General features: G+C 38.9%; 1 protein-coding gene across 4 annotated transcripts in view; it reads right to left on the reverse strand.

Moving 5' to 3' along the window:
• The window catches only part of SH3D19 (SH3 domain containing 19), a 93,763-nt gene that overhangs the window by 47,822 nt on the left and 30,626 nt on the right, over window positions 1-15,315 (reverse strand). For 3 of the 4 annotated variants that reach the window (XM_040064794.2, XM_040064793.1, XM_040064795.1), the window contains exon 3: window positions 5,473-5,513. In XM_040064794.2, the coding sequence (XP_039920728.1) occupies window positions 5,473-5,513 (41 nt within the window). Of the gene's footprint in view, window positions 1-2,948; window positions 2,967-5,472; window positions 5,514-15,315 lie in introns of those variants that run through there. The other variant, XM_040064796.2, reaches the window with a different exon arrangement.

Below are 15,315 nucleotides of genomic sequence, written 5' to 3' on the forward strand. Positions count from 1 at the left end.
CCTTGTCTTTGCTTTCTTCTTCAGAGATCTCAACACACACATTAGAGGAAAAAAACCCCAAACTGACTCAGACCACTCAAATCCAAGATTACTTTTGCAAAGATGATGGAAGAAAAAGTGTTCTTTTGGTAAATGCAGTCAATGCAATGGCTTGGGTTATAGCTCAATTCCAATGATAAAGGCAGGAGAAATAAAACCTAGTTAATGAGGAATGTAAAACTGAATTGATAAACCTGTCACCTTACTTCACTATTTCTTAATTTCTGGATAAATTCAACAAGCTCTTTCTTCCTGTGAGACTCTAAATGTGCTTCTATTTATCAAAGTTAATAAACAGGAAAAACCTATAAAAAGCCTGAAAGACCTTTTTCCTTTCTTAACACAGGCAAAAAAAAAAAAAAAAAAAAAAAAAAAAAAAAAAAAAAAAATCCAGTGAGGCATCAAGCTCCAAAATTCAAGTACACAAACTCTTTTGAAAACAATACATTTAAAATATTTATATAAAAATAACTTTACTAGTCGATATATATAAATATGTCCCCTTAAAAGGACTAATGCCTAAGCCATCATGTTGATTTTCAGAATGTACTCATTTTTCTGGAAAAAAAATTCTCTCAAGCATTAATGGAATCAAGTTACTTCCATGGGAATAAACATTTAATATAAACATTTATTTTTTAATGACACTGGCAAAGGTCTTCCCTTCTTCTGTCAACATCTCCTCTACTTTTGCTGTCCCAATATTTTACAACCACACTTTTAGAACATTTTGTTTTGGAGGCTCTTAAGAGGACTTAAATCCACAGTAGAAACAGAGATGAAAGCTACTGAATCTTCTGCTCTCATGTATTCCACAAATGCTAAGGAAAATACAAACTTTCTAAATAATCCTTGTCCCCAGACTTTAACAGCTTTTATTCCTTCACTATTTCAAAGAAATGAATTTAAATTAAAAAGTGCATGAAAGACGACATGAATTGTTAAAATATAGTACACACGTGACTTAAAAGAACACAGGAAAAAAAACTGCAGCCATTTTTCTGGCCCTGTGGTCTTTCGATCCTTTAAGTCCATTCTTCTTTCCCTTTGTGGATTGTCTTGAAAAAGCATACTATTAATTTTTTCCCTCACATTTCAAGTTATGACAGTTTTAAGATTTAAAAAACCTCTCTTCCATCAGGGGAGTCAATGGAAATGTATTTCAGTGCTGGTTTATACACTGACAACTGAATACAGTTGGTTTCTCAACTTCAAGAGTAAGAAATGCTCAGAGTGAGAATCACTAACATTTCCAGAAGCTTTGCTTAGGGGTATTTAAATAAAACAAGCAAAGTAGCTTCAGAAGGGGGAGAAGAGGAAAATATCAGTGCATAAAAACCTCACTTTTTCTTCTTATAACTTTATTGGTCTTGTGGGGGGCGGGTGGGAATCAAATCGACTCATACCATTGTAACTATTTATTTCTGTTACTGCCAATGAGGCACTTTATCAACTAGTGTCAATGAGGCATCTAAATGTGTTTAACCTCATACACCATAAAGGATTAATGGTAATATTGTAAACAGGGGGCAGATCAGTTACTTATATGTCCTTCTTTTGTACTTATTACTTAGAAGAACTATTTAGTGGGCTTTCTCCAATTATTTTTAAATGTGTGGAGGCAAAGGATATTCTATTTGTGCTACACACTTACATTTCAAATTTTTTCCTCTCCTGTTTCTTCTCAGGGTCCTACCTTTCAAGTGTACTTAATATGTCATTTGTTTAAAACACATACAGACTATGGTGCAGGGGGTATTTTAAGCTGCGGGATCAAAACACCTGTATAAGTACAACGACCATTATACCACAAACCCATAAACTTCGACGCTACAGACAAGCTGGTGGCAATAGAAGTCTGACATGCAGATTTGAGCCTTTGGAAGAGAGCTGGGCTAGAAATTACAGTCTTTCAGGCAACTTTTTAAGGCAATACAAAGACAACTGAAGTTATCACAGATCTGCTCAGAGATAAGGTTCTGTTGTGATCACTGAGTGCTTCCACAATGTATACACTCCATAAAAATATTTGTGTGCTTCCATTAGCAAATCCGTATGAAATACTGAACAGTTTTGTCATTGCATAGTGTTTTAAAAGCAAGTTTAATTTTGCATTAAAGATTGGAAAGATAGCCTCAAATAGGCCAACCCTTTCTACAACAAGGATGCACTAACATTTAAAAACACACCTTCTTTCAAGCTTTCTAAAAACAGGCTAGACATTTCTTCCAAACCTATGAAATATGAAGACTATTAGACTAAGAAGTTACTTGTTTCACTATACAGATGCCTAGGAATAAAGGTTACTCATTACAGTATCTCAAAGGTGGGCAAACACTCCCTCCCTTACTTACAAAGTAATGCAGTTTGAAGAACTGACAGAATGTTCCCATGAAAGAGGCCACGCTTGTGGTCTTTGAAATATCAAAGGTGTTACATGACTGGAGAGGTCCTTCTTCAGGGAACTCTAAAACAATCTGATAATCCTCAAGCCAACGCCAGAAAAAAAAGCCTTGATTTCACCTAACATCTGATTAGACTACTTCTGTATAGAAAAGTTGTGAAGAAAAAATGCGGAGGTTTAAACTAATTGGAAATTTTCATGCATCTCTGCAATAACAGAGTTTTCTCCCAAACTGTTTCTTGGCACAAGGGGGAGTCTTGCTCCTTTCCTGGTTCTGTTTCCAGGCACCTCAGGGAAGTATTAGATTGTCTGACATTACAGCTGGGTCGATTTAGTGCCTGAATGTAGCTAAAGAGATGGTGATGCCCAATTCCCCTTCCAAACACAGATTTTTGATCCCCCTTGAATGAATGTTAGCACCCATGTGACCCCACAATGAGTTCACAGTGATAAAACAATAACCACTGTCTGTAAGTTTTTGTCTTACCTCCCTCAGCCTGCTCACCTTGGGCTCAGACCACCAGCAGCACAGGGGAAGGAACATGCCACCCCCAACAGCAGTCTCTTTCCTGCTTTTGTCTCCTGGCTCCAGTTCTTTGTGCAACTCCAGGGAGGGAACCAATAAAAAAAAAGTAACCCAGGGGGGTAACAGAGATTCCTCTTCTCACTCTCAGGGTAATCCTCTATACCCTTTTCACAGCTGATCTAACTGTTAGGCACCATAGAGCCTGGTATTGCTGCTGAATAAAATCCTCCTAATTACACCCTTAGAGCAAGCCTGTAGTTTCACTCAAATTTGACAATCACGATTTATGAAAACACTTCACTCCTTCCTACACCTTTCTTTGGGCTGTATGTTCCTGCCTCTGCACCATTCCTTGCATTATGCCAGCCCAAATGTTTGTGCAGATGGGGAAGAGAATGAGGTCATGGAATTGATCTGGTTGGGAAAAAATGGGAGCCAAAAGAACCTAGGAAGCCCCCAAGCAAAACAAACAAACCCCATAGCCAAAAATGGCTGCAAAACTGCCAAATGGAAAGCCACAGACACAGAGTGCATCCAAGCTGTTACATATACTTCATTCAGCCATGTATTTACTTAGGACAGAATGAGAATAGAACAAGCCCACAGGTTTTTCCAATTTTAGGACAAGAGACTTGCTTCTGTCTGATTCCTAAGCACTGATTCCTAACAACATCCTGGTCTGAAAGCATGGAGAAGCAAGTGAAAACAGTGTTCCCCTGTTTGTCTCACTGCTGCAGCATTTGGTTTGCCTCTTTCTACTTTCTTTGGCATTCTCGTGCATGTTGCTGTGCTGGCATCAATGGAAGTAGTTTCACTGCTTTGAGTGGGAGCTGGATAAGAATGGTGTGTCCAGGCCTGAGACCATCATTAAAGATCCTGGGGTAACTTTTTAAGAGTTGAGATCAAAAGATTACTCCTTAACAATCCCATGTTCACATGCTTGCTTCCTTCAAGTTACATTGGGCTCACTTTTCTGAACCCTATGGAGCGGTCAGAAAACTGAAAATGACACCATTTTTCTACCTGGAGTTGTGGTCAGGGCACCAAAGTAAAATAAATCCTCTTTCTCTCTGGCCACAAGAAATGGAGATACTTATCAAAACAAAGTGATATACAGCATTTTCCACACGTGGGTAAGTTGAAACCCTGTACGTATTTACCATATTTCTTGAAAATTTGAGAGTAAGAGTCCAAAGAATCAGGGATTAAAAAAGACAGATTTCTAACTCTGTTAGGGAAGTACACTTGTCCAGAGAACATCTTACTTTTTCCAGATTAATGGCAAGGGGAGTTAGGAATTATTGCGTGTCCATTGTAATATAGGTCCATCCTAACAGCACTGGGTACTGGCATACAAAAAGCTACATTTTCATATACAATGCCTTGCTATGTACAGGGATATTATTTTGCTAGCTTATTATCTGAATAATTCACATGGTACTTATATTTTATCACAGTTATTCACATGTTAATAAGTAAATAACATGAGCCACAGCTTCTTGACTGGATTTTTACGTGATTATGCCCTCAAAACAAAGAATCACTTGCTACTACATTTTCAAAAACATAGATATCAAATGCTTAATGATCTCTTAGATGATTTCTCAGTTTGGCAAGGTACTGGGGCTTAGGCAGTCTGAATCAATTTCTGACTCCACCACAAAAGGCCCTCTGTGATTTGGTGCTCTCTGTTTTCCAGTTTCCATCTGTGGCAGCAACAGCACAAATAAAGTGTTGCATTTTAACGACACCATCATGCAGACTCGCCCTGAGTAAAGCTTTCATGGTGCCCTTTCACTACCTCCAATCTAATCCACACTAATGAGTCCCTGACTAATAGGTCCAGGAGAAACAAATCAGTACTACATACACTAATTTATTTTTCCCCATAGCAGAATCCTGAGGGTTGTTTCATTAACATGAAATTAAAGTCATGGACAGAAAGGAAATAAAACTGAAAAAGGGAAGAAAGTAACAGCATAAAACACTTTGAAAGATGCATCTGAAGAAACTCTTGGCCTGGAAACATCATGAGCAGGGAAAGAGGAAAACAACTTAAATGCTGAAATCAGGGAAGAGGAGTTTGTACTTTCATTCAGGATTTATAAACAGTCTTTTATTTTCCAAAGCAAGGCTAGTACATGGGTTTTATTTTATCCCCAGTACAGTGACTAACCAGTTGCTACAAATTTCTACTAAAATAAAATAAACTTCTATTTTGTCAAATGAACTAAAAATTTGGCATGTCTAACCCAAGCTCTTCAGAGACGGATCACATCTGTGCACAGATGCATTACTGCATAAATAAGAATACGTTAGCAACTGGAAAGAAGGAACAAAAAGATAGTTTAAAAAGAAAGAGAAAGAAACTACAGCCACTGAGCTTACTGCTTACTTAGTTACAGCTACTTTGTTCTTGCATACCAAGTTAAACTGTTACTAAAAATAAAGATGTAGCAATCTTACAACATGATAGTTCTCAAAAAGGAAAAAGTAAACTTACATCTCTTGATTGCTGCTCTTATGGATGACAAGGGTCCTTGGCTTATTGAAGAAAAAAAAAAAAAAAATGAAACATAGTTAACGTCTCAAATAGAAAACAATTAAGTAACATCATGTAAAAATTCCCCACATATTGTAAAGGATTTGCCAAGCCTGTTTTTCCCCTACGCTGTTATCGTACAGAAATTTGTCCAAAACTCCTGGACTGCACAACATACTCAACCCCTTTTAATGAAAACCAGGTTACACAGCTTGGCTTCAAGACTCTGAAAAGATAGAAAGACAGTTATTAAATCCATTATTTCTCTCAATTCTGTCTTCAAATTCACATTCTGTCTCATGTGGGTGTGCATATTCACAGATTATAAGCATTTAATGACTTAACATTCTCATAAATATATAAAACTTACACAGTGAAGTAAAAACCTACAACCCTTTTGCTAAATATTTTTAACAATTCTTAACAACTCGTCTTCCCTTCCAGTTGAGATAACATTTTTCAGTAATAACTTTGTGGGTGGGGTTAGAAAGACAACATGACCAAATATTTGTTGATACACAACGACAGAAAAATGTTTCCTTTTGCCAACTCATCTGTTTTCTCAGACTAAGGTTTCTGATGCCTCTCCTCTGAATGTCCTATTGAACAGATACAGCAGTCCCTAATATTTCTGCAGGTAAAAATCAAATCTAATTTGGGATTATCACTTTCAGAAATGTTGCAATTTGAAGAACATGTCATTAAATATTCTTCCACTTTGTGCTAAGCTACAGAGAAATTAAAACAACACAAACCAACCAACCAGTTCAGAAAAGTTTTTTTTTTTCTTTTTTCTTTTTTTTTTTTTTTTTTTTCTCTTTTAAACACAGGAGATAAAGAATATTTATTGGTGAGAAGCCTCTGGAAGTGCTGAACTGACTTTTTCAAGGCTGAAAATATCTGGTTCACATTAATACAGTATCTAAACAACAAAACAAAGGTATACTAATCAAGCTTTTTCCAGAAACCTTCCAGCACCAGACTTCATCAGCAGGAATGCTAGTACAGGGGGTGCATTAGCATTTTAAGTCTGTTCTCGCTCTGCTGGTGTGCAGCACACCAACTCTGTCAGGGCTCAGTTTAGCTCCATATGCACATGATGGCTGCAATTGCTCCAGTGTGATGAAGAGTGGGGGGATTTGGAGGAGAGAAGAGAGACAGTCAAAAAGGATGTGGATGAAAAACGTCCTCCCTCTACAGTCATTCTGGAAACTAATTAAGACTAGAAATCAATGTTGCTCTGATGAAACTGTTTTCTGAAACAGTCTGGCTAGTCTAGGATAAACAATGCCTATTTGTCTGGTTTCAGAAACAGTTCAAATGTGGCTTGGCCCCAATCCACACTGCTTGCAAAGCTGCTTTAGAAAACATTTCTATCAGTCATATTTCACTGTGCATTTTTAGCAGAAAAGGGTTCTAATTTTCCTTCAAAGTGTCCCATCATAATACAGCCTTATCTCTAAGAAACACTTTTAGTTGTGTGTTCCTCACAGATGTACCCCGGACCCTTTTCTTACTTCCTTGTATCTCAGGACTCTTTCTTTTGGATGTTCATTTTTGAAGCTTTATTCTTTTGTTTTAATTTCTGAATAATTACTATCTTTAGGGTTTTAATCGTATTTATCATCAGACAGGAAGGAGACTGAAGTCTGGTAATACAAATCTTAAATTTTCTGGAGCAGCAATAAGATTCTATACTAAGAATTCAGGTTTTACTGAAGTTTTATAGGCAGAAATTAGGAAATCTATGAAGTATGCACATTCATGTATCAGTAAGAACAAAAAGGAACAAGTTCTTTCTTCCACTGGCAAAAGCCCTTTGACCCATTGCAATTTGCCTCAGAATCTGATAAACACTTTCATATAAAAGCAAGTACTTTTGGCTGGAAATCATAGGAGTCATCATATAGACACAAATTGAAACTTTCCATATGGCATGAGGACAAAAAGGATACACAGAAAACATTTTTAAAGTTAAAATGCAAAGAAGAAAGAAGTAAAACCTCTCATGAAACCAACCTAGTGAAGCTGAAGAATGGATATGTCAAGGGCAGCAAGGCAGCTAAAATATTCAACTATGTGTAATTTAGAACCCAGGATAACATGATTCTATTAGAAAATTTATGAGCTCACAGCAAAACAAGCTGTTAGAAGACAGTTTTTCTTTTCCACTTTCCATTAACAGGTCACCCATCAACAACCTTTTGGCAAAGCACTACATTTCCTACCCCTAGGAGAGTTTGATTCACATCTAGCTTAAAATTATTTAAGCCCTTTAAAAACATGGAAATGACAGTAGACACATTATTTTTTTTCCCCTGTGAAGCCCTGTAAAGGAACTTCAAAGTTCATAACTTCATTGTATACTAAACCAGTAATTTGAATAAGACGCTGATCTTGGGGAAGCTGGTGATTTTACCCAGACCTTATACTAAGCCTACCTGTCCCTGCTCCATAGGAAGCAATTCCTGGCCTCTTACTCTCTGTTGCAAAGAGAGAAGTGATAAGGTTACTAATAACCTCCTCTGCTCCACAGTTAATGACATGTTTTCTCTCAAGCCATCCAAATAATTAACATAACCAAATCAAATTTAATTCTCCAATTTGATGAGGTAGGAGCTGCAGCAATTACTGTACTGCATGGCCCTTGCCTCTTTCCCACCTCCTTCTCCTGTTCATAAGGCACAGCAATGAACCAGAAGGCAGGAAAAAAAATCCTCACAAATGCACATGCCAAGCCAAAATGAACCCATCCAAAATGCGACTCCCGCCACGATTACATGAGAGCACTGGAGGGGACAGTGTGACAATAACTAGCTGTGGGGATGGGAGACAGCAGCTCCTGTGCCACCCTGCAATATACACAAGCAAAGTCCAAACTCGTATTACTGGAACAAAATCGCGCAGACAGCAGGAAGTTTCAAAGTATTAAAGAATCTTATAAACATCAGCAACAACACCAGAGTCATATCTAATATGGAATAAGAAAAGATGCAAAGTAGTTATCCTCCCCCCTCCTTTTAGCATGCAGGAGCGGACAACAGAGCAATTCCTATGACATCTGCACATTTATCCTAGACCTTGCTAACTGTTAATTTAAATCACAAACTTTGTTTCATTTCCAGCTAAGGCGATAGCTTTGATGAGCTTCCCCTGCCAGCTCCTCAAAACCCACTTTCCACCCAGAAAAACCCACTAAGTTCAGATGTGATCTGTAAGTTTCTGTGCCTGCTAATGCTGAAAGCAGTTGGGTATTTCAAGTCAGCAGCAATATGAAAAGGGTCCTATGGGTCATCATTTCTGAAAGATAAAGAACCTGGAGTGGTGTGTTTCAAGTTGTTGAACACCTACTCACTCTTTCTGGCAAGCTCTACTCTGGGTTTCAAGGATAGGTTTTCTAAATACAAATACTTGAGGAAAATGCTTCAAAAGCATATTTCAGATCTGTGCATTAGGAAAATAAAATTGCCACAAGGTAGACTGGGCAAAGAGCTGTAAACTGTTCAGTGCAGTAAGCGCACTTAACTGCGCATAAACCACGGTTTCTCCCTCATCACGGGCTCTGCTTTGACACTTCCTCGACTAAACACTCTCTCTCTTCAAACACAGTTTCAGTGTAGCTACCAGGTATCTCAAAGGCTGCTCCTGCAGGATGACTCCTGACCCAACACAGCAACTGTGTGAGCATCACTCACCTCGGCAGTCCTCACAGAGCAGAGAAGGGAAGGTGCTGTTTAGGTGGAATAAAGCTCAAGTCACACAGCCATCTCCAAGGGAGCAGACAGGGAGTTACGTCTGCCCAGAACAGGACAGCTACCTAAGCTAAGATATTCTGGGCTACCTTTTCACCCAGACAGTCCTTTAGCTGGTTCAGGAGCAGCAGAGCCTCCAGCCCAGTGGAGGGCACCTCATGGGCACATTCCCACAAGCTGGCTGAAGGTGAGGCAGCTCTGCCGTTGAGTGCAAACAGGCAGAGGATTGATGGATTTTACTTGCCTCTGGAGACCACAGACAGGACTGCCTTGTGCCCTCCCCTTCCCCCCTGTGAGCTTACCCACAGCCGTCTGGGGAGGGTCTCCCCTGGCTACCTACAGTCTTCTTCTGCTCTACAGGTTGTGATGCTGCTTGGGATAAAAAAGATATCCCAAGCTACTAGCCTGTCCCAGCATCTCTTCATCACCTACTTCCACACCCTCCTATTGGCTCGCATAGGATTCTCAGCAGGAATTGAGCAGCCCTTCACTTTGCCTGTTGCCCTTATCAGAATCAGGACCTTTAGTTTCTTTATCTAACATATCTGACATAACAATGAACAGTCTACAGGAAAACTGATCGCACTTTTTTCATACATAAAAGCCTAAAGGGGAAAAAAAGCCAACCAAAGTAATGGAAAGGAATGATCACTTGTTAAAAAAAAATTAATATTCTGAAGCATCTATTCCAAGGCCTCAAAATTAATGCTTTATGTCAAGTTATATGAAGCTTTTCATAAAGTATCAGTCCTTAGGTTCACATACCCGTGTAAAAGTTAAACATATGTCTAATTGTGATGGTTTGACCCTGCTTTATACTCACAAAGGAATTAAATCTTGCTATTTTTAATGCCTTGTGACTTGGAATGTGAGCCCAGAATTTTAAAATAGCTCATGCTAAAATTACTGTAAGGCAAAACACTAGTTTAATAAAAAGCATCATATATTCCTCTCAGTTCCCTTAGAAATCATGCCATCTTTGTAACAGCCAGTGTACTACAGTGGAACATTCCAAAAACTTATTAGAAGACATTACTCCGAGCACAAAATGTTTTAAATGTCACCGAAATTATTTCACTGCAGACTGAATTACATAAAGATGGTAGTAACTTTATAGCTACATGAGCTGTGGTGCAAAAGATCAGATTTACCACCACCTGCAGGCCAAAGACAGATTTATTAGTTCTACCAAAAAGTTCCTAAAGCTAGTAGAGAAGACTCACAGCTATCCCAAATTCATGATGTGGGTGCAGTAGACAGAATTGTATTAACCCTGTGGCAGTTAATTTACACTGAAAATGCACCCACAGTGGCCAGCCACTTCAATGCCTCCACTGCTGAGGAGCCCCAGTCCTCTAGCTGATAGTGTAAGTTAGCTGACAGGGCACATGGACTCCAGGTGCACTTTCCCCATAAGGGTCAGAGAACCAAACAGCGCACAGCTGGTACTCCTGCCTTCCCCAGCTCACTTGTTTTGGTGCTGGCATGGTCACAAGTCTGCTGGATTAGCCAGGTAACTTTGTTATCAACAAAGAATCCCATCCCAAATATCCTGATTAGTTTTCAGCCAGACAGACCAACTGCTCCAGCTGGCTGTAGAGCCACACGAGCACCGGGGTGGCACCGGAGAAGCGATGGGAGCAGACAGGGAGGCCGGCAGCAGTCCTTGCAGTAAGCAGCTCAGCCTCCACTGACAAAACAAACCTTAAGTCCATGACTCTGCCACTAATCTGACAGTAAACCACCAAATGCTGGCTATACCTCATGTCAGCTGTTCTCATCCTTCAGTATCAGCTGATCCACTTTTTATAGGTTTTTTTCCTGTTAGTGCCAATCATCCATATTGGCTTACTAGGAGATCAGACAAGCACCAGAAAAAACATGGTTGGCAGCATCCTGTCTCCACAGAAAATGAACACTTGCATGTTCTCTGCTAGATCATGGGGTATTATCCTGGCCCTGCAGGTACAGGAGGCTAAAAAAGATCCAGTCACCTAAGAAATCACATGCTCAATAGTATAGATAGGTCATCTAGAAATTAAGACTTATCCCCATACAACTTTACTTTTCTCTTGGGTTCGGCCCCAAAAGCAAGAAATCCTGAACCAGTAATTAAGTCCAGTGACAATTCAATCCTCATCAATATTCTGAGGACGTCTGTTTCTGCATCACTAAATGAATGCCACAACTGCGACTTCCCACTGTCTGGACAAGTGAGGATGTAGTTAAGCAGCAGCTAAAATCCAGCTGCTCCACTAATTAAAACAGCTCACGTTGATCAGCATAGGGAAATCCTTTCAGGAATTGCTCTCTAACTGTTTCTTCAACCACTTATTACATATTCATATGCTTGTCACTGTCATACTTTGGGATCGTATTTTAGCAACCAAACCTTCAATTTTAAAGCAGAACACAGGCAGGAAGTCAAAGCAAATCATGGCGGCAGATGATAACATTTCACACCTCAATTCTCACAGCAGCCTACAAGTCATGAGGTTACAACAGCTTCCACATTTAATAAGGTCCAGCTTAGACCCTGAAGCTGAAACACCTCCCAAATTTTTTGTGAATCTGAGTCACTTGGCTTGTGTGCATCCTGAAGTAACTCCTTCTTGATCCTGAGCTACAGACATTCTAGACAGATTTACTACAGCATTTTCTTTCAGTCAACAACCCGAGCCAAACTGCCCCTAACCCCAAGATGACTGTATGAACACAGCCATTCCAGAAAGGCAAATCCTTAGAGCTTGATTCAAGTCATTCTCAAGTCTTCATTGCATATTGACTGATTTCAGCTCCCAATAAAACGTATGCTACAAGAAGACTTTGGACCTCCTCTAATAGCTCAAAAGGTTCCCCATTATGCCATCTATCAACATCTCACACTCACTGTTATGATAAGCCTGCTAGTACGTTCTGATTAAAATTGGTAAACAGTATTTATGATTAATGGCAATTTAATCTTGGTAGTAAATAATTCTAGGAGTAGAAAACACATATAATTTTAATAAAAGCATAATAGCAATGTAGCACTATAAATGTAAATGAAAGCATCACTGAATCGTTATAGTGACAGGAACAGGATACTTGGTCTCAGCCAGCATTATATTCAGACATGAAGATAACAGTTAAAAATCAGAAGGGAAGAACCAGTGCTTTCAAATAGAACAACTTAGCTGCAGCGCAGCTTCTGCTGATGGAAATACTTTACCATTAAAGTCTACAGAGTTTCTGCATTTGCACACGGGGAAAGATGACAGTGCCCTACTTTTACAGTTAAAGAGTACAAAACAAAGCCTATTTCTGAAGAATGGTTTTTTGATTCAACTATTTGCAGTTGCATTTCAGTCAGTAAATCAAAGCCTTCTCTAGCCATTTACGAGACATTCTGCTTACTTCATACAGCTCCGTACATCAAATATAACCTGGTGGCTAAATGAGCTCCAGAACCTTTGTAATTGACATCACAGATGAATAAAACCTGGTTTAATCATGAAGGTTGAGCAGGACAAAGGGATAAAGAAAACCAGTAAATCTAGATCCACAGGATTCAAGATGTCTTTACTGGGCTTAAACTATTATAAAGTATGAATATTAGATTTTCTTCAAATAGTTTCTGTATTTCATAGAACATATGACTATAGTGGTAAGATTATCTTTAAAGTATTGTAAAGGGAAAAAGTGGTATGCCAGTGTCTAATCTGACTAGAAACATCAATAATGACCATAACAAAACATGTAACACTACCTTTATAGCAGTGAGTATTTTATATCCTTACTGAATCACTTTTCTGCAGGTCAACAAAGAGAAAACAGTAGGGAATGGGTGGTGAAATCACCCAAAGAAATTAAAAGATGGGCATATTTCAGCTGGATTTTGACAACAGAGAAGCTTTAGAGTAGAAACACAAAAGAGCATTGGTCCAGAGAAGAACAAGCAAGAACAAAAGGGTGTTGACTGCAAGGGCAAGAACTCAGCAGGACCCAGATGATGTATATGCTGGAGGTGAGGAATCCAGTGGAGAAAGCTCAGGTGCTTGCTAGTATACAGCCTTCAAAGACATCACAGCAGTAATCAGACCAAGGCAACAAGGTATAGGTGTTTCTTATTTTGCCTATATATGTATGTTTCCTCTGTAAAAATCTGTAAAATATACACCCATTTGCTTCAATTACTGTGCATCCATTGAGAGGAAACTAGAGTAATAAGGAAGGAGTTCCTGGGGAATCTTGAAGTGACTGAGACCTCCGACAGGTGAATTATTGAGTCTCACTTCCCAGGAACACTACTAAATAGGTTCTACACTCAGCAGTTGAAATAATATCTGGATCTTGCCCAATCAGAGATTAGCAGCACGATTCCAACACTGTAATACAAAAGACAGATGTTTGGGATCTAAAACATAAAGTTCAACCTAACCCACAGAACTGTGATTACAAGAAGCACTTAGTACTGGTGTGACCTCAGTGCCAAAAAATCAGTTGAGTGCCTTAGAGAATTCCAAAGTACAACAACTGCCAATGCTAAGTTCTTAGACAGGTCCCATGCCATAGGTTTTCTGCGCTCCTTCAGCCTAATTCAACTTCTTTATAGGCTAGCCGAGTCAAACAAGCAGCTTGAAATGTGGTGGAGTTTAACCTTTAGCTGAGTGAGGAAACAAAGGGAATTTCCTCATTGTTTTAATTATAGATGTGTGTTGAGAGCAAAGGCATTTGTTGTGAAGGGACTGCCTACATGACAGATATATTAGCACATACACACCAAACATAGTGAAGCTTTAACTGAGTGCTTAAAAATGAGAAACAAAAAAAAACCCAAAACCCTTCTATCACATAAATGTGAACCAACAGCCAAAACGTGTGTTTAAGAATACTATAAGGTCATCCATATAAAGAAACATACTGGTTTCAAACAGGCCATTGTATTTGTACTTATAAACAAATAATTTAACAAGCAGCAGAAATACTAATTTTCAACCCTCTTACATTAAAATCTCACAGAAGTAAAACTATCTTCATGCATGATCACATCTTGTTGCAATGTACTGCTGACTCACCCAGTTACACCCTACAATATGTGAGATCCACGAACTTTTAACAGTGGCCCTTACAGAATGCACAGTGCACAGAAATTGTCAAATAAGATCTCATAGCCGCACCCTTCATTGGACCTGTCTTTCCAGGAGGCACCCTGCATGCAGCTCAGTCAGAGAAATGGCATGTTTTCCTGAACACTTCTCCCTTGCCCTTCTTGAAATGCCTCCTTTTCTTCTATGCCATAGATATCGACAAAGCTTTTGGTTACAAAATACAGAAAATGATTCACCAGAAATTTGGACTACACAACAACAAACCATACATTCACATATCTGTAGGTCTGCAATGTTTACCTCTGAGTTTAAACATGACCTTAAACTTCAGTTCTTTTTTATACATTCACAGTGATCCAGCAACTCTGGGATTAAGGTCAATCACACCATGCAAAAGATATGCATCAAAGATTATTTTTCAAGTCTTTTAATTCTGATTCTACAAGAATGTTGGAAAGGTGTAGTGTACAGGTAAAGTTAACACCTTTGCTAGCCCAAGCTGGGGAAAAGCATTCAAGTTTACACATACTCAAATTATTTTCCAAGAGTGAACTAAAAGCATCAACCCATAGAGCCAAAGAAATCTTTTAAATCATTCCGATGCCTACAAAACTTGCATCTATCCCATTGCAAAATCCTGATAGGCAGGAACAGCACTGAATTTGCTGTAAGAACAAAATACCTACCTCAACAACTGAGAGAAGGTCTTTAACCTCCAGGGACATTTCTCCAGAGATCTCATCTTTGAGCAAGTCACCATGCAAACATACTACAAGACAAAAGGAACTTCCTCCACCCTCAATCATATATCCTGGCTGTCTTACAACATCATGGACCTCAAATTATATGGCAAGTCAGTAAATACTGCATTCTCTAATAGATGATTACAACTTGGAAGAAATAATCACTATTATTTTCTGCCACTCAACTAAATTTAGCTTCAGAAACAAACACCTAGTAGA

This window comes from Hirundo rustica, chromosome 5 (assembly GCF_015227805.2).
Source record: "Hirundo rustica isolate bHirRus1 chromosome 5, bHirRus1.pri.v3, whole genome shotgun sequence".
Taxonomy (NCBI): Eukaryota; Metazoa; Chordata; class Aves; order Passeriformes; family Hirundinidae; genus Hirundo; species Hirundo rustica.